General features: G+C 46.9%; 1 protein-coding gene across 4 annotated transcripts in view; it reads left to right on the top strand.

Annotated features, from left to right (window-relative positions):
• Nucleotides 1-19,241, top strand: part of kirrel3l (kirre like nephrin family adhesion molecule 3, like) — a 135,532-nt gene extending 116,291 nt beyond the window's left edge. For 2 of the 4 annotated variants that reach the window (XM_074683319.1, XM_074683316.1), the window contains 14 exons: nucleotides 6,308-6,463; nucleotides 7,072-7,221; nucleotides 9,237-9,394; nucleotides 10,813-10,963; nucleotides 11,163-11,268; nucleotides 11,516-11,664; nucleotides 11,780-11,907; nucleotides 13,140-13,266; nucleotides 13,407-13,507; nucleotides 15,319-15,517; nucleotides 16,334-16,453; nucleotides 16,622-16,731; nucleotides 16,877-16,966; nucleotides 17,077-19,241. In XM_074683319.1, coding sequence (XP_074539420.1) covers nucleotides 6,409-6,463; nucleotides 7,072-7,221; nucleotides 9,237-9,394; nucleotides 10,813-10,963; nucleotides 11,163-11,268; nucleotides 11,516-11,664; nucleotides 11,780-11,907; nucleotides 13,140-13,266; nucleotides 13,407-13,507; nucleotides 15,319-15,517; nucleotides 16,334-16,453; nucleotides 16,622-16,731; nucleotides 16,877-16,966; nucleotides 17,077-17,571 — 2,139 coding nt within the window. In that variant the 5' untranslated portion in view covers nucleotides 6,308-6,408 and the 3' untranslated portion in view covers nucleotides 17,572-19,241. The remainder of the gene's footprint in view (nucleotides 1-6,307; nucleotides 6,464-7,071; nucleotides 7,222-9,236; nucleotides 9,395-10,812; nucleotides 10,964-11,162; nucleotides 11,269-11,515; nucleotides 11,665-11,779; nucleotides 11,908-13,139; nucleotides 13,267-13,406; nucleotides 13,508-15,318; nucleotides 15,518-16,333; nucleotides 16,454-16,621; nucleotides 16,732-16,876; nucleotides 16,967-17,076) is intronic. The other 2 variants (XM_074683317.1, XM_074683318.1) reach the window with 2 other exon arrangements.
• The last annotated feature ends 239 nt before the right edge of the window (nucleotides 19,242-19,480 follow it).

Here is a 19,480-nt window from a genome sequence, read left to right as displayed (position 1 = left end):
TTTATCCAGCATGTCAGCTGTTATGCACACACTAAAGCGGGGCTTTTGCAAACAGCACAAGAAGTTAATGATTTAAAAGCACAGTAAATTATACTGAAAGCCCTTCCATCCAAACAGTGGTGGAAAAGAGGGGGAGAAGTGGAGAGGGACATTGGGATACAGAGGCGAAAAATGAAAAAAAAAAAAAAAAAAGCGAAGGAGAGAAAGAGGTAGAAGAAGAAGGAGAAGTAGAGAGGTGGTGGTAGAGGGGGACAGAAAAGGGCTGGAACTGTGACACAGATCCAGCCAGCAGCTGTCTTGCACTGAAAACACCAGGGGGTAAGCAGGAATGACATGAAATGACAAGACTAGCTCAATCAACATCTTGTCAACACTGTTGGCTGATGTGTACAGACAATTTCATACCGCTGCCACCGACTCTCTCCCCCTTTCTCTCCCTTTTTTATGTGGCTTCTTGTTTTTTTATTTCCTGTCCTGCTGCCAGCCAGCCAGCCAGTCACTTGCTATCTGTCTGCACGGAGTCAGCTCTCAGCTCTTTTGGCTCCCGTCTTCAGAGTGGGGGAGCTGTTTAAAGGCTGTGCGGGAATTATACTCAGAGAGATGCTTCTGCCCAATAGAAACCCTAAAGATATGGGACTGTGACAGTGTGTGTGCGTGTGTATGTGTGTGTAAGAGAGAGAGCAAGAGAGACAGAGAGAGGACAGTATAAGAATAAGTGTATTTATGGCACTGCAGCACAGTGACTGCGTGAACCATTCACACACTGACTATGTCACATCAGCACTCTTGGTCTCTCCCTCAGCCTCCTCCCTCCTCTTCCCCTCCTGGTATGCATACCACTCTATTACTCCATCCACTGCATCTGCTGCAGCAGGTACCCAGGGAGAGGCTCTGCCACTGCTCGCCCATGCGATCAGCCTCACTGCTGCCCTGATGTGTTCACTGCCCCATTCCAGCAGAGAAAAACCCGGTGGTGACAGCCTCGGAGACGGACTGATTACAGCGTTCCATCAATCCCCCTCTCAGGCCCGCTCCTCAGCAATTGGAAGCTGACAGGAGCCCACTTTTTCCATTTTTACCTTTCCTCAGTTTTTCCGCTCTTTCAAACATGTAGTGGCTGCTTTTTTTTCTTCTTCTTCTTTTTTTTTTCTGTTGTTCCCCTTACTCTCTGCTTTCTTGAGTGTTGTGGTGACAAGCTGACACAAACCCCTGTGATTTTCACACCAGGGGATGCAGAGAGCGGGAGAGAAAGAGAGGGGGACAGGAGAGAGGATACAGGATAGAGGAGAGGAAGAGATGGGGAGGAAAAAAGTGCAAAAGAGAGGCTGGCAAGAGATGACAGCTGACACAGAGTCTGGAAAAGCAGAGCGATGGCAGAAAGAGGCATGGAGAAAGCAAATCAACAATTAGTAACACCTTATATAACTCTCAAAGGGGGCCTGCTAGGCATTGATTTCAAGGATCATGGCTCACTGACTGTAGACGTTGGAGCGATAAACAGAGGAATGAGAGGATGGATTGTGGAGGGATGCAGGAATGGAGGAGGTGGCCCCGGGTTGGGGTATCAGTAGAGCAACAGAGGGAAAGAGGGGGGGCTCCGTGGATGAGCTGGTCCACTCCGTATAAAGGGGTCCAAGCCTGAGCCAAGATTTTCACAATGGAATAAAGGCTGAAAGGGGAGGCTAGAAGGATTAAACTCCAGCAAAACAGCTCTTAAAAAGCTGTTAGACTGCAATTTGGGGCACCAAAAAATGCAGAATGGGAGAAAAGATAGTGAGCGTGGGTGGGTGGGTGTGCAGCTGGAATGCAACGTGGGAGAAAGAAAGGTTTGAGGAGAGGCCGGGGCGCATTAAGGTGTGAGAGGGGAAGCCATCTGCAGAGGCACAAGCTGAGGCTGTTTTTGTAGCGGTCCAAGTCAAAGAAAATACAGACAGGGTGCTGGGTGCCATACTGCCATAAGTTGGTGGGTGGTATCTTCTGTTAGCCCCCCTGCAATCCTTCAGAAGTTCAGTGGGAGTCGTGGTAATGAGCTTAGTCGGCAGATCAAACATGAGATGGGTGCTGGGACCCCTTTGGGACATACTCTTTAGTTGAGCTACCTTAGCGCTGCTGTCTGCTTGTATACACACACATACACACAACAGGAAGTGGAAGACAAAAGACTCCAAACAAAGGGATAATAATTCCATACAGAGAGAAATGGAGCTTGCATTTTCCAGCCCGATTTAGAAGCCTTATCTAGACAAGACACAATGGATGGCATTTGGGGGAAAGGGGCTGTTTATTCCAAGCTTGACACTTTTTTTGCCAATTGCCTTGTTTTGTGCTTTCTGCTTTCCCTCCTCATTTTCTTCTCTCTGGCTCATATTGTGGAAAACTCACACCAGCTGGATGCGAGGTTCTGCTTCCACCACCGGGGTGAAAAAGAAGATGTCAGGCGCTACTTTTTTTGTGTGTTCCATTTTGAATTATTACTACTCACAACAAATTGTCCAGTCGAGTTAAAAGCACTTATATTTATGGACCCCAAAGGACTGGATGGTGCACTGGATAGAAATGAGGACATGGAAGAACATCCGGACTAAAATAGGGACCCTGTTGGGTTGCAGCTTGCAGCCTCTGTAGAGGAAATGCAGTTGAGTGTCTTTGTAAAGTCATGGTGAAATGAACAGAGTGAGCTGTCGCCAACAAGAGAGTCTGATTATTCTATATTTGAAGGAGAGGACTTTTCAAATGCAGGTTGATTTATGCCCTGGAGCGCTGTTTTGTTTTTTGACAGATTACCAAACTGGCACAGCAGATTATGACTCTGGTGACTTGGAAATAAGTGCACTGCACTGTGTGTTTTTAGATCCACATTTCATCCAAAGGTCATCTGCAATGCCATTATCTTTCCCAGTCCTTAGCATTATGGCCAGTGCTTGCACTTAAACATTTTCAGCACACACACACATACACACACTCATACACACACAGTGGCTGGTTCAATCTAATTCTATCAAGGCAGATGTCCCGTGGTGGACGGATCATTGCTGACATCTGTCCATCTCTTCCTGATCCTTCCTGATGTGAATGTATCCCTATCAGCTCAGATGGAGAAGAGAGAGTGCCGGCAGTGCCAGGGGCCACGCAAAGCTCTTTAATAGGTTGTGTCCAAGTTGGAGAGGCAGGGTTTTTTTTGCACTTAACTCCAACCATGTGACGGAAAGAGCAAAGTCAGTGTGTCAAAGTAACTGCTAAATGTGCCTGACGAGTTGCTTTCCCTATCAACACTGCCCCACCCTCCACAGATACACACACGCAGACATAAACATACATGGCATATTTTTAGACACACTGAGCCCACACAGTTGGGCAGAAATGCCTCACACACACACACACTTGCACACACACACTCATATAAACTTAGCCCCATGTGCATCCAGCGGCGTGAAATGATATTCCATTTTGAGAAATCCGGATTAAAATGTATCAGGCCAAATGTGTTTTGACCTTGTTACTGGGGGATGGAATTGCACACACGTACACACACACACACATAGATACATACACACTGCAAAGGTAAGGAAGGAAAAGTAAATCTTGCATTTCAGGAGGCGAGGACTTGTAAATCTTAGTTTTAACAACATTAAAAGTAACATTAAGCTGTGGTTGAGCTAATCTGCACGGTGTTTATTCACCTGCCTAATACTCAAGACAACACAGTAAATCAATCTTTCTGATCAAACTTAAATTAACAGTCTGGTGTAAACATTGACTGCCCCTGTGCTGTTGAATATGCACACACACTGTGCACACATGTGTAGGTGACACTGCAGCACACCAAGACCAAGCCTCTTCACTCCCACATCTCTACACTTCTTCTTCTTCTCCTTAACTTCATCTTCTTGACTGCCTCTCCTCCACCATTTCTTTGTCTGTCTCTCTTCCTCCCTCTCTCCTCGTCAGAAATGTATTCATGTAATTAAGCTGCTAATACACCGTCAAAGAATTGTCTAATTCAGCAAGGAGGAATTAAAGGAATCTGGCATGAGTCATTAGCCAGTCGAGATGTTCTGTTGAGCGTTTTCAATAAGGGATCCAGAGAGCCATGAATCACTCCTATGGTGTGAAGACAGTCACTGCAGCCCATACGCTGCGCTCTATATTTGTACGCCTGTGTTTGTACATGTGTGAGTGCGCGTGGTGTTAATTGCCATATGGGAGCATGAGAAATTGCATGTGGGTGAGGTAAAGAGAAACAATTGAGTGCATGTAATCCATCTGAACAATCAACCAATGCTCTGAATTATTACCCATTGTAAACATTTAGATACTCTGGGCAGGATACTTAATTGCAATCAATGTTTGAACTGTTGCAAGCACAAAGAGGAAAATCTCCTAACTCACCCTGCAAGGGGAGGCACAAGGAAAACGCTCGATAGCTCATAAAGGCTGAATGTTAGGGGACTGACTGTAAAAAACAGCATTTTTGAAGGTATGATGGGAAAATGCCAGCCCTCGCTTAAACGCCTAATAGGCTGAGCTGGAAGATGTTTCACTTCTCATTGACGCTCTCAAATTGGCCTCTTTTGATCCGCAGTGCGTGACACACATACAGCCTACCTGTTTGCATTCAGCGCTCAATAAGCGCTTCAAAGACATGGGTTAGAACGATGAACAGGGAGACTTTATTGGTGAACAAACGAACATTGTTGCTCCATGTTTTGTTCCTCCTCACTTGTCTATGAACGTCTCTTTAGGCCCAGATGGTAAGCATGAGAATATAGGCGCGTGTGAAAATGGATTTTTAGACAGTTGGATCCATGGAGAACTCACGTTCCTGATGAACTCACTGTTTGGCGGCTTTGATTGTGCCGTTGGGGCGACAGAGGCGGGAGGGTGCAAAGCGAGAGGGGAGGAGAGGGGCAGGGTTCAGTCCATGGTGCGCCAGAGATGAAGTGGATAATTGAGTGTGGAATAAACACTGCCAACAAGCTCGGAAGCCCCCCCCCCCCCATCTCTCAAAAAGAAAGAAAAACTGGAGAGATTGAAATGAGAAAGACGGGGGGAGAGAACGGGGAAGGAGGAGAAAAGGGGTGAGGGAAAGGGAGAGAGAAAATCCCTGCTACCCTCTGGGGGGAAAAGCTGCTATTGAAAAGCTATTAAACTTGCATTTAGCAGGATTGATTGGAAATGAAGAGGCCTATTAAAAGAGAGGGACAAGGGGACAATAGCGCGTCTCTGGCCGCCGTATGTTGCCCTCCTTTCAGCGGCTTTCTTCGCTGGGAGGGGGGGCAACCCTGTCTGTTTAAGCGCTCCCACCAAGAGAACCAGTTCAGGGGGGGCTTAGCAGTGCTTGAATAGAAGCCTCTTTATCTGCCTCTGTCCCCCTTCCCTTCCATTCTCCAGTGAGCAACAAAGAAAGAGAGAAGGAGAATGAGTTTTTTTAAGTCCTCTTCACGACTCAAACAGACACCCCACTTAGATAACCAACCAACTGCCTCCCTTCTTCCCTCTCCTCCTCCTACCTTTCCCTACGGATTAGTTACCTCTGGAGTGTTGCCATCTTCCCCTGCCAGTAGGGTTTGTAATGCTCAATCGTTAGCATAGTGGCACAAACAGTTGGAGCCGCAGATCCATATTCACACTGTGTTTCTGCGTGCGTGTGAAGGCGGGCCAGCCAATCCAGTGAGACCAGGGACCGTGCTTAAACACAGCAGCGGAACGGCGGCAGGTGTCTCTGCTGACTTTCAGCAGCTCAAACGGATGGGTCTCCTGGGAGCTTTAATGGAGTTTTGATTGTTTAACATCCATTTTTACAAAAAGCACAGCGAAAGAGTGGCACATTTTTCTCCCAGGAAGTGTGTTTGCTTCATGTCAGCGAGCACAGAACCATATGGTCTTGGGAAAGAGTTAAATAAGTTATGAGGCGCAGCTGACTCTTCCTCTTAGAAGGCACATTTATGGGGAGGAAAAATAATATTTTCACACATGTCAGCGCTGTCCGCTCTCTCAGCAAGTGCCATGAGAACAAGTGAGTGAGCAGACCGGTTCATGGGAGTCTGCTGCCTTTGGTTTCCACTTCAACACCCCTGTAATGAAAGCTTTACTTTTCATCTCTGCAGAAACATACGGCTATCACATTCTCTGAAGTTATCCGAAAAATAAATCAGCCATGAGCAGCATCCTCTCTATGCACAGTATCTGTCTCAAGCTGTTCCAATATATTTCATTTTACAGGTTCTGGTGCTGTCCTGCACTGGTTGTCGTGTAAATCTGAACTCTTTCATTTCCATTGATCTTGTGCTCTCTGTCTTTCTCCCAGCAGCCACCCAAGCAGCCTACTTCTCCCAGCAGCCCCAGGACCAGGTGGTGGTGTCTGGTCAGTCGGTGACTCTGCCTTGTGTCATTGTGGGATATCGGGGAATGGTACAATGGACCAAAGATGGCCTGGCACTGGGTGGAGAGCGAGATCTGCCAGGTATTATCTGTTTTTCTCTCCCTGTCTTGCTGTCTTGCTGTCTGTGTGTTTATCGCTCTCTCTGTCTGCTGCGCTCCAATCAATGCCAGGTCTCATTAGAAACCAAGTCTCTCCCTGTCAAATGTTGGAGTTTTACGCAAATTAATGTTTAGAGAACAATGTACCGCGGACGAGGCTGCTACAGCTGCACACACAGAACTTTAATTTGTTGCTTAGCATTTTAAGGGCCTGGTAGGAAGGTAGATAATCAATTGGCTTTTGTCACGCACTGACATTTAAATGTGTGGCAGACTAGAGAGAAGGTGGAGAGCTTCCTCTTGACCTTAGCCGCCCCATCTTTATTGTGGCTGTATTTAAAGGACACAGTCCTCATGCAGCAGCCTTCTCACGTGTTGCGCTTCTAGCCTCATGCTGCTCAGCTAACACGCCGGCTCAATTCCCGGCCCAGTGAGGTGCTGCTTTGCTTTCATTTGTGTCTTGCCACGTTTCTCTCGCCTTTTGTTCACGGCACAAGTCTGTTCATTTTATAGTCCCTTTCATTACACGTTTGTAGTCACTGTGTTTGTTTGTTTGTCTCTCACTCTATTCTCTGTGCTGGCTTCACGCAGGCTGGACGCGCTATTCCTTAATGGGCGACCCGCTATCAGGCGAGCACAGCTTGCTGATCGATTCGGCAGAGTTGGCGGATGACGCGGTGTATGAGTGTCAGGCTACACAGGCAGGACTGCGCTCCCACCGTGCCAAGCTCACTGTACTAGGTAAGATACACAGCTCATGCATGATCCCTGCAGCCAGCGCTCATGCCAAGGCCTGCAGGCTGGCGGCCTGGGAACAATCGCGGGGGGAGTGTCTTCACCACAAAACACAGACACATGTCGACTAATATATATGCAGATAACGCTCACACAATACAAACAAAAAGGTAGTCACATCCAAACCCGTCATGGAGGAATAAAAAATACATCAAACCACTCTTCAGGTGATTTGCGATTCATAAAACAAACTCTGATTACCCCTCACGGATAACCCCCCAGCAAATCTTGTTTTCTGGTGCAAAAATCGTGTCCTGAATGTATAATTCAAACCGAGCAAGGCTCAGCCAAGAGATTCAACTTGGAAAAAAAGGAAAAAGGAAAGCCCTCTGCTCTCACTGGTAGTAATCAAGACTGTGGACGTCTGAGATAATGTGATTGCTGCAGTCACAAATGACTTGCGTAGTGGCTTGAAAGTCAGGGTCTGCACAGTTAGCACATTTTACAGTGAGCTACAACATTTGTCAACTGCAAGGCGGTTTTTACATTAACATGATGTGAGTGATCTACTTCTCACAGACGTTTCGGGGGGCAGTGAGGGGGGAGGGGGGAAAGAGGAGGAGGAGGAGGAGGGCCAGGTCTCTTGGGGATTGGTATCGGCAAAGCACTGCTGGCATCTGGTGGCATTCAAAGGAATATCACTCAATTATTTGTCCTGCCAATTATTTGTTTATCCACCTAGAAGCTAACCATGATGCACAATGAGTTAGAAACTGCAGAGAAACAATCAAAAAGCTATGGTGCAGCAGCTTATCTCACAGCACAATGACAAACTTTCTCCCCTCCGCCGTGAGTCGTCCTTGAATCTGTCACCACTGAGCTGTGAATTCTGAGTTCACCGAGGCAGGGTGGCAAGCGCCACTGGGCTGCCATGAAAAGGCAAGCAGATTGAGATCACGCCATGTCAGAACATTTCATCTAAATGAATAGACTCAGAGAGCTCACCTGTGTTCATCAGCCCACCGCTCCCTGTCTGGTGTCACTGTCAGAGTGGTACAAAGCGGCGCGGTCATCACATGCCCACACACAGCCGTAACGACGTCTGTGTGGAGGCAGTAAGGGAAGTTGATGATGCTGCTTCTTTGCATTAAAAAAACACTCTGAATCATCCAGTCTTATGATTTATGACCATTATGTGCAATTTATAAACACATAAACATGTTAAATGAAGTCAGGTGCACTGCTGGGGCACCTGCAGTAGGTTTTCCACTCAAGTTTAGTTGTGCACATAAGGGGTTTTAAAGTGAGAAGAGGCCTTTTTTCTGGACTTGTGCAGGTGTGTGCACATGCCTGTGTGTGTATGTGTAAATCAATGTGGCCAGATGAGACCAAAGCAATCCTGCACAGTCAAAGGAGTCAACGGCGGGAGTGCAGTCAGGGGAATCGGCATGGAAATTAAAATCACCTAGCACTCGGATTCCATTAGTGTCCGTGGCGCGGCAGCGGAAGGACCTCTGACAATTCAGATACACACAGTGAAATTGGTTCGGTGGAGGGAGCGAGAAAGGCCAGCATAAACCCCATGTTTACGCCTTCTCTTATTGGTTGGGGAGATAGACGCCTTCATCAGGGGTGGCACGCTTGGCTTGCCAGTGGTGCGTGCGAAACCATGCAAATAAATGAACAAATAAGCAATTCAGTTGAAACATCACTCGGCAACAATAAGAGCAAATAGAGTAATAATGCAAGTCCCAAGGAAGGAAATAAATAAGGTTGAGTGTGTGTTTTTTCCAAATGACAACTGTTCTTGCTATTTTCTCCTGTCTGGAACTACACCTTGTTAAACAGACACATGGCCTTAAGAAGATGTTGTTTGCCTCTTTTGCCGCTGCAATATATTGATGCTGAGCTAAGAGCAGAAGCAAACTCAATATCAGAACGACTTCTTTGTGGCTCCGTTCTGGCCCGGAGCTGTAATGAGATTTTTTTGTTTTGACTTGTATGTTTGCTCTGCTTTACAGTTCCTCCTTCAGACCCTATGGTGGAGGGTGGCCCCGTTGTTCGTCTTAAGGCCCACACACCACACAACCTTACCTGCAGAGCCTCGGGAGCCAAACCTGCTGCTGAAATCACCTGGTACAGAGATGGAGAGGTCATGGAGACAGCGATTTATTCCAAGGTACAGTGAGAAGAGATCTTTTGCAGAGCACTATCATTCAATCGCCAACACCCACACAAAACACACAAAACATAAAAGAAGACAAATGCAAAGCTATTCAAAACAGGGATACTTTCTCTTAGGGTATAACGGTCCTTCTCGCTCCCATCACTATCTTGTTTTATTCTCCTCTGCTTTCATTCTTTCCATGATTTCACAGTTTTTCCCCACCACCACCCTTTTCTTGTACGATTTGTCCACTCACTCTCTGCAGTCCCCCTCCCATTTTCACTCACGCCTGACCCCCCACCCACTCCCACCCCTCCTCCTTCTACTATCCCGCCTCCCCCTCCTCCCCCTCCTCCCCCCTCTGTCTCTCTAACCCCCTCCGCCCCCCTTTCCTCGCTAATGCAGCGACACTACAGCATAACTGGAGCATGCCAAAGCTCAGACAGGCATGAGTGTTTCATACAGTAGAGTTTCTGTGGAGGAGAAATCACCCACAACAATGCAGAAACACAATGGGGATGCGCCGGAGCGTAAGCTGGCCACGGCTGGGAAAGTGTCACATTTTTCATGCTCTCTGGCCACGCTAAACGACGCTAAACGCTACATTTAAGGAGGCGAGAGCCTGCAGAGGGAAGGGAGGGAGGAGAGACAGAGGGGAGAAGGAGGAGGAGGGAGAGGAAAAGAGGGATACGGGGCAAAAGAATATGGAGTGATGTGGTGAGATAGCTTTGTGAGAGACAGAGATTTTACAACATTAAGTGAGTGAGGCTAGGGGGAAAGAGAAAGCTTTGTCCGAGTGAGGGGTGGTGACAGGGAGTGATGTGATTTGATCTAGCATAGAAATGCTTTTTGTGTGTCTGGCTGAGGAAGTGAAGCCTCTGTCCATTGATTTGGCTGTCCAGGGAAAAGGCTCAGCCTGCCCTTGCTGTTTTATGAAAAACGTGTGACCCTTTTTCACACTGTCACCACCCAAAAAAACACTCACACCGGCACCTCAGCCATCACAAGTTTTTTTTCCCCCTGCTTTTGTGTGTGTGTGTGTGTGACTGAGAGAGCGGTGAGCCATATCCCCTGAATCTACACCTTTCCTCACTTAGGCGTATTGATTTCTGTGAGCAGTAAATAGATTTAAAAGATGATGACAAACAAGAGCGCTGACGGGGAACACTCAGAAATGTGGGAACAGCACAATATCCCCTACTGCATCGTAAAATATATGATTTAACTGCCACGCCGTAGAACAGGATGGCGATTTTAATGCCTCACACATGAAAAAACAAGAGCTGCAGTGTCATAGAAATGTTCCATATGCCTTGCTCCAGCAACACTGGGCTGATGTTCTGATGAAGGTTGTTATGGAGTCTTTAAAGTGTTGTTTAGACCTTCAGCTTTCTCTAACGGTGACTCTTCTCTGTTTTCCAACTACACAGGCGCTGATGGAGGATGGGAAGAGGGAAACAGCCGTCAGTATGCTTCCAATCGTTCCTGAGGACAGCGATTCTGGACGCACATACACCTGCAGGGTTCTTAACCCCGCTGCCCCCGCTGGGCGACAGACATCGATTACAATCAATGTCCAGCGTAAGTGTCCTGGCACCAGTTCACCCAAAATATCCCTTTAGCTTCCAAGCAGAGTGCTTCCTTGTACAGAAATCTGTAGCAACACATTTAACTTAATGCAATCTTAAAAGGTGAAAGGCACCAATAAGATTACTTAATCCATTAAACCCTCAGTCCAGCAATCTCATGGTAGTAACATAAAGGCTTTTCCTCCTCGCAGACCCTCCTTCAGTGACACTATCAGTCCAGCCTCAGACTGTGACCGAGGGAGCCAAGGTCCTCTTCATCTGCTCTGCTTCGGCCAACCCTGAAATCACCGGATACCGGTATCTATCCTCTGTTTAATCTCCATTTTTCACACAGAGCTGTCCAGTTTAAAAACCAAGCATACCAAAGAAGTACAAGCATGATCGTGTTCCTTAGATTCACTGGGTTAAACGAGCAGCTTGATTGGCAGCGTTTGATTGTGATTGGCACAAGCCATGAATCAGCTAATAGCCACTTTGATACGCATGGCTAGGTACCCTCCCTGAACTAATGCAGCGGTATAATGTGATTATTCATCTATTCCAGGTGGTCAAAAGGAGGAGTTCCCATCTCTGAAGCAAACGGGGACAGCCTGGAGGTGACTGTGGACTACTCTTACTTCACAGATCCAGTCTCTTGCGAGGTGTCCAACTCTGTGGGCAGTACCAATGTCAGCACCCTGGTCGATGTTCAATGTGAGTTTATCTTTAGGGTAACAGCCTCCTCAGCGCACTCAGATGTTTTCTCTTGTTGTTTAAAAAGCTCCCTCTTATTGATTGTAACCCGCCATCTGTGCTGCTTTCACCCCAGTCGGCCCCAGATTGCTGTCCGAGCCAAAGCCGATGACGGTGGATTCAGGGATGGATGCAGCCTTCACTTGTGCCTGGACTGGAAACCCTCCTCTGACCCTGGCCTGGACCAAACATGGCTCCAGCGTGGTAAGGCAGCAAGCATTAGTCACAGCTTTATCTTGGTTCGGGAAGGTGAAGCTTCAACACCATCCTTCAACACACCCCACCCCTCCAGAGAGAAACATTCACACATGGCCTTGAGGCATGAATCCTTCACACTTTACCTCCCCCCACACATTGGCTTTTTTCAGGCTGAATCTCCAACACCTCCTCGCTGCCTGCTCCCTGAGGGCTGAAGCCTCTGGCAGAAGCTGTCTGTGCACCGGCTGATTCATAAGGCACCATCAGGCCACTTGAAATACTGTTGTAATTCTTGGTGCAACAGATCAATCAATCAATCGATATATCAATCAGGCATCCAGTGAGCCGTGGTGTGTTTAAAAACAACAGAATTAAAACATGCGCTGCAACTTTTTGAGCGTCATTTCAGACATTAAAAAGGTCTGACCGCACTTAAGTACCCATTTGCTCAAAGTTAATTTCATAGGTGAAACAAATGGGACATTTCCTCCTTCACTTTACATCATCCTGGTAAAAGTCTTTGAGCGTAAACACCATCAGTGGGGACATCCCACAGGAGCTTCTCCTCTAATACAATTTCTGAGGCAATGCTGGAGAAAAAACACCTCCCTGGTAAAGAATGTGCCTGCGGGATGGCGTAAGCGATGCTGTCATCTCTAAGAGTGAACGCTTTCAGCCCCTCCGAGAGAACCGCGCAGGCATTTTTCTAATCCACCCACTGCCACTGTCCCCCCACACAGCCACAAGTAATGGATTAATTGGGTTACTCCATAAGTGTGGTGAAATAAAAATTGGAGAGAGTGATAGCAGGGGGGGGGGGGGGTGTAGAGATGGAGGAGGTGGAGAGAGGAGGGGTAAATGGATTAATCACAGCTTGATGGAATGACAGGATCAATGAGCTAAGGAGTGAGTGAGTGTAGCAGCTCAAAAAGGGCCGGGGCCCACTCACACCGGAGTGCTCTGTTCTGTCCCTACTGTTTAATTACAACAATCTCCCCAGCCGCACGGTCACACGGCGGCCGCCGCAGTGCTTAACGCTGTGATTAAAGCTCTTCACAATGAAATTAAACTCAAACCAGCAGCATTTGTTACAATGGTCAGCCCACCTCTGTGCTGCCTCCACAATGAGTGGGCCACTAATAAAGCTTCCACTCTCCTTTTGTCTGCCTCTTCGCTCGTTTCCAGGCTGGTTCTCACTCTAACACACTTCTCACCTGAGTCTCTGTCTTCCTCACCAGGTGCTCAGCAACGGTAACACCTTGCAGCTGAAGGCCGTTACCCAGGAGGACGCAGGAACATACACCTGCAAGGCCATTGTGCCTCGGATTGGAGTTGCAGAAAGAGATGTCACCCTGACTGTAAATGGTGAGTGGATTCATTTCGCAGAGCACAGCTTTGCTTGTTGTGTTTTTGCCTGGTGTGTTGAACAGATAGCATCAAAATGGATATCTGACATTGTAGTATTGATCAGTAACTCAGAATGTCCTTTTTCTCTTTCTCACTAGGCCCTCCTATCATCTCAGCGGAGGCCACGCAGCACGCCATCAAACACTCCAAGGGCAAGCTGGAATGCCGGGTGGGAAGCAGCCCCCCGCCTGATAAAGTTGTAAGTGATCCGCTTATTTGTGTCATTTCCTCTTTCTCTGGGAGCTTACTACTGTAAGTTCCTCCTCACCACACTCACATTAGCTGGCTCACTCACTGTAGTTTTACCCCTGACCTCACCTTCACACCTTCACACCCTCAAATCTCCACCTCACACGCTAACAAACACACACATGCACATATTCACAGCTGTAATTGCTGAGACATTGACTGGAGAGGATAGTGGAGTTGGAGGATCTGTGGGAGACTGGCTTCCTGCAGGTTTCAGCCAAACCGCATTCAATTAGCGGCCCGAGAGGCATCACTGGGCTGACCCTGTTGAACTCCTGAACGTACGCTGGGCTGGGAGAGGATAATTAGGGTGTGAGGAGGAGTGAGAGACAGGTGCCCTGCTGGCCCTCGTGTTAGAGACAGAAGAGAGGAGCCTTATTTCATAGTGCAGATACCTAACCCTCCTTAGGCCTCACCTGCAGGGCAGACGTGGGAGGCAGCTTAAACATGAGCCTGTGAGCTGTGTCAGCTGTGGAGCACCGTGAGGGTCGGCGCAAAAACATGAAATGAAGTGAGAAACTGATGTTCAGTCAGCGGCAAGCAGGGATCTGAGGATAAACAGCTGTACACACGTCTGCTATAAAAGATTTCATCTTTTGATCTGTCAGAGGTTACTGATAGGAGGCGGGGGTTGCATGGGTGGTCATGAGGTAGCATGGGTACCTGAAATTTGATTTGCCACCCAAGTGCCATTAAACAAAAACTTTAAATCATAATTGGCCATCTGCCCTGAGTGGCAGTACTAAGGTTTTAAGGTAGGGTCTGCAGGAATTTTCGTCACTTGTTAGTAAACTCAAAATCGAACGAGGCTCCTCCTCCTTGGATCAGTGCCAGCAGCAGCGCACACCCACAGCCTTCAACTGTGACTACTTGAACACATTAACTAGCCCAGCAACCACCTGCAGCATCGCGTTTCTACATGCGAGACTCAAGAGCTGTGCACCTGAATTAGCATGTTAGCATGAGCTAATCACTGCATTATTTACACATACCTGGTTGGCAGAAAGAAAACCCGCATTGCTCCTCATCCCATGCTGCTTTCCAAGAGCCTGGGAGCATTTTGTTTTACTTTGGTTGTGTTTTTCTTTCTTCGTGCTACGTCCACTATCGTAGCCACCTGGGGTCGCTTCTTCCACGCTAAGTCACGCTCTGTGATTGGTTGATGTAACCACGCTTACCCCCCGCCCAGAAACTTCCCCATACAACCAAAACATCAACATACAGGCTGAAGGAGGGGGTTGGGGTAAACAGAGACACCGAGACACATGTAAAGAGGCCTGGAAGTGACGATTGATCAGGATTATTCCCGTAAAAGTTCACATTTTATTTTTAGGAGATTCCTGCAGAATCTGCCTTTAATTAACCTAATGAGCTTTATTGTAACAGACCTGAAGAAGCTTTCTGACATGTTCACTTTTTTTTTTTTACTTTATACTTTGAAATTTTACAACTGTTCCCTTGAGAACTAAAAATAAAATCAGTTTTGTTCCGCTCAGTTGTGAGTTTCTTAAAATTCTGATGTAAAATCAGGAATTTACCAACTGAACTCCCCTACCTCTAAGACCATTACAATCTGTCATCTTCTATTTTTAGGACAGAAATAGTGACTTCATGCTATTCACGCAGGTGCATGCTCATACATCCTTCATGCCACCCCAGAATCAGTCAGTGACCCAGTTGGCTCACCCCAGATGAGAATGGACACGTTGCTAAACTCACACCCTGTTGTCTTTTTCTCTTTTCTCACGCTCTTCTCCACAGGTGTGGACCTTTGGCGACATGAGCCTGTCCTCTGGCTCCTCCGGCCGTTACTCAGTGCAGACAGTAACAAGCGACCACGGTGTTGTATCTTCTCTGGTTCTCTCCGAGACACTGGCGCAGGACTTCCAGCTGCGCTACAACTGCACAGCCTGGAATCGCTTCGGCACTGGCACCGCCCTGGTTACTCTGAAGGAGCAAGGTACGCACTGGCTGAACTACTAACCCCCACACCCACCAGAGCTCTGTGCAGACACCGTAGTGAAACGCTCAATCTGTGTTGTGAAGGGGGCCAGATTAGGTGAAAGCTCCTCTCTTGCGCTTATCTTAATTATGCTGCCCCTAATCGATATGATTTAATCAGCAGATGGTTCCTTTAATGAATATGTTTGCCCCATACCATAGATATTGATTGGGGACAAAAGTCAATTAGAGGAAGCCGCATGTGTCTGCTGTTGGACTCATATTCTCTATCACTGTCCAAGAGCCAAGTTCAGCACCTCGGACTGCCGGCTCTTAAAGTAATCTTGGAATAAAGCTGCAGTTCTCCTACACCGATGCTGCTGGATGAAGCCTTTGTTGCAGCAGACACCAAAAATAAGGTCCTCGCCAGTAATTTACATCAACGTAGCAGAGAGGGGTCTCTAGAGAAATGGGCAGCGGTATCTCCTGGAATCTCTAATTAGATTACTGTCTGTTGCTTCATTGCATGTCAGGCCTTGTTACCCTTCTTTCAGAGAGATTAGAGACAATAGCCAGGCTGTGAGTTGCCCGCTTGAGCATACACTAGCTGTGAGCAGGACAGGGCTTACCGCAGATGAATTTATATAGGCGCTGACGTCTCTGGGATTAGCAAGACAAATGAATGGATCTCTTTTCCTTTTTTTTTTGCTCTGATCTGCTCGTTTTTGACACTGACACTTATGCTCCACCATCCCTCATCTCATCCCTTTCCCGACAACCATCCACCCCCACCCTACCACACCACACTTATCCTGTATTACTGTTCTCGTTACAGAAGCCCTGCCGATGCTGATCATTGTTGGTGGAGCTGTGGGTGGAGGCTGTGTCCTGCTCATCTGTGTCATCACTCTGGTCTCCCTGTGCTGCAGGCACACAGGCAAAGGTGAGCTCAACGGTCAGTATGGGCCAGAGGGCCAACAACCGAATCTTCACATCAAACACCTTCATCTTTTTTCATTTGTGAGCTGAGATTGGAACAGATTTTCCACCACTTCACCATGAACTTTTGATGTGGTTTTGATGAGTTTTAATGTTAAAGTTCCTGGTGCTTTCATTCCCATAGGTAAAAGGTGCACTCGTCTCTCCAAGAGTGACATCAGGGTTCAGATTGTTCACAGCGATCACAACGCAACACGTGGCAATGATGACGAGGAGGATGTCAAAGAGCCCATGGTAAATGTCTGGGTTCACCTCTTTTTTTTAAAGATTTTTCTTGAAGGTTATACAGGAATGTGTATCTCAGTCTTTGTTTTGGTCTTATTCAAGTTAGGTCTTGTTCATCATAGTAAATCTTCTAAAATGTTGTGTCTTCCTTCAGGCTCCAAACAGCAGCGAGTCTCCGGGGACGTCACGCACAGAACACAGTGACCTCCTGGAAGAGGAGGACGACGAGAGATCAGACATCAAGGTGAGACTCAAAAAGTGTATTTGAAGAAAAACTCTGAAATGCTAAAACTTGTATTTAATTCTGGAGAAGAAGAAAAAATATTCAGCTCTTTTATTCTGTTCTCCACAAAGGACCCCACCAATGGTTACTACAACGTGCGAGGTCATGAGGATCGTCACATCCGTGGCAGCGGATTCTCTGAATACGTCCCCAATTCTCGGCCGGTCTACACCCCCTCCCAGCTGCCCTCCCCCAGTCCTATTTATGGTCAGCAAGGCACCCAGCCTCGCATGTATGACTTCTCTCATCGATATGCCACCACCACAGCAGGCAGAACAGCATACGAACAGCAGCAAGCAGCCCAGCAGCAGCAAGCGGCCCAGCCTGCCAGCATCTATCCCACTGATCCCGTCTACAGTGGCTCCGCCTACCTGCCTGCAACCTACGGTCGAGCCTTCACCAGCTACGTCAAGCCGGCCTCCTATGAAAAAGTGGATGCGTACGACCAATCAGATCAGGCCAGCAAAGTGTCCAGCTCGTCTCGCTTTTCTTATGCCTCCTCACAAGTGTCCTCGCAACAGTCTGACTATGGACGGCCCTCACAGCGGATGCAGACGCATGTCTGATTGGACACAAACGTGAAGAGAAGAGAGCAGGAGCAGTGAGTAGATAGCCATTGTCACCACCACATGAAAGTGTGGCTGGACTAACAAAAACTAAGACTTTCTTCACTTGGACGGTCCTTCGAGGACATGTTGGACAGTATTCAGAGGAAGTCGCGTGGCTTGGGTTGTGGATTAATCATCCTTTATATGACGTGGTGGTCGGTGGGATCTCTGAAAATGCGAGTTGTGGAGCTTCTGAGCTTGAGATTCCTCAGATTGTGATGTTCAAGTCAAACTAATGATTACAGTGTGATACCTCTTGAGGTTATCTCCACATGATGACCACCCAAACCTGGAGACATAATTAGTCAGTTCAAGGGCCGATGGGAAAAAAAGTCAAGTGCATCTCCTGAATTTGGGTGGCCAAAATGACTGGGGTAGCTGTTTACCTGCCTTCCAGAGTTTACTTTGTGTCAATGCTAATATACTTTGAAAGAACAAATGACAAGCTGAGACATGTGAGGAAAAACAGCCTATTGTTGTCTGTCATTTGGTGTTTTGTTGGCATGCGAAGGAATTCTAAGCACATTCGTGTCTCTATCATCAACATAAGACTGAGCTATCCACGGAGACAGACATGGACTATTCTGCACAAAAGGCTGGCTCTACTGACCAACAAGTGCTACAGGCACTGTACTATAGGAAGAGTCCAATCAGTGGAGGAATACTTCTGGCCTGGGCTGTATTCCTGGAGCTTCTCCTGATTTAACCCTAACATGTTGGACTCAGCAGTTTTGCTTAGCGGTGGGAAAAAGAAGGCGATATGAAGAGAATGTGTGTTTTAACCCTTCATTGTAATGGAGGACTTTATGTTAACTGTGTGTTGTACCAAGAAGGACGAGGTGAGGCCATGGAAACCCAAAGATAGTGGTAAATTTTTAAAGGGTGAAAAAAACAGGGGCTGAGGCTGAAAACGTGCGTCCTCCCTCTGGTACTGTTTCCTGCTGTGATTACTGATTGTAAAATGACGAGTACCAGAACAATCAAGAAGTGGTGGTTTCGACAGGTGGCAATCTTGAAGTATATACAAACTTGAATGCGGCGTCAACCTCAGCAGGGGAAGGAAGTTTTAGGCAGTCCTTATGTGGACCATCCACTCTCAAGTTTTACAACTCAATCAAATTGTCTCAATATGTTTACAAGAATCAGTACTACCCTGAAACACTAGGTATCTGTACAAATGGCTGAGCCCATACTTTCTCTCTGTTGCATGCAAATGATGTGTCTAGTGAAACTCTTCAGCGTTTATACTCATGTCCATTTCATGTTCGAGACCTTCGTTCCGGCACACGGCCCGGTCGCATTCCAACTCCTGGATGTTTCAGTATGGACGCCTGTACTGCCATTTGTCTACAAAGCTGTTTCCAGGCAGCCCGACAAGAGAACAAATGTCACTTAAAGTGAGGAGGCAAACATCATCGCTTGTCTTTATTTTTATATTTTATATAAGCCTTAATGTACAGCGTGTAAGCTGCTCTATTGTAAAGTATCTTTATATACATATGTATCTATCTTTGTTGATTTATTTTGGTCCACAGATTTTCTTCTCAAAGTTGTTCATCAATCATTGAATGCAGTTACTATGCTTTTTTGGAACACAACTAATTGCCATTTGTTTTATTCTTTTAATAATGTATTAAGAATTTTATTTGCTAAAAATGAGCGATCGTTGCTTGTACCTTTGTACACATATTTATATTTAAATAAAACCATTTCCGATAAAGCAGTGGCTGGTGTGAATCTTGAGAGTTAATCAGCCTGGTGAGTAGCTTCATTGGGCGTGAGGAACGGCGACAAACAAAGCTTCCCATGAAGCAACAATGATGAATACATAAATTAGCAGCACTGTCTATGTTGATTTTGCTATTCC

The sequence above is a fragment of the Halichoeres trimaculatus genome, unplaced genomic scaffold (assembly GCF_033239565.1).
Source record: "Halichoeres trimaculatus isolate MK-OKI-2021-1 unplaced genomic scaffold, fHalTri1.1 fHalTri1_scaffold_12, whole genome shotgun sequence".
In the NCBI taxonomy this organism is placed as follows: Eukaryota; Metazoa; Chordata; class Actinopteri; order Labriformes; family Labridae; genus Halichoeres; species Halichoeres trimaculatus.
Note: the sequence above shows the minus strand (reverse complement) of the source record. Positions and strands in the feature narration are given on the sequence as shown.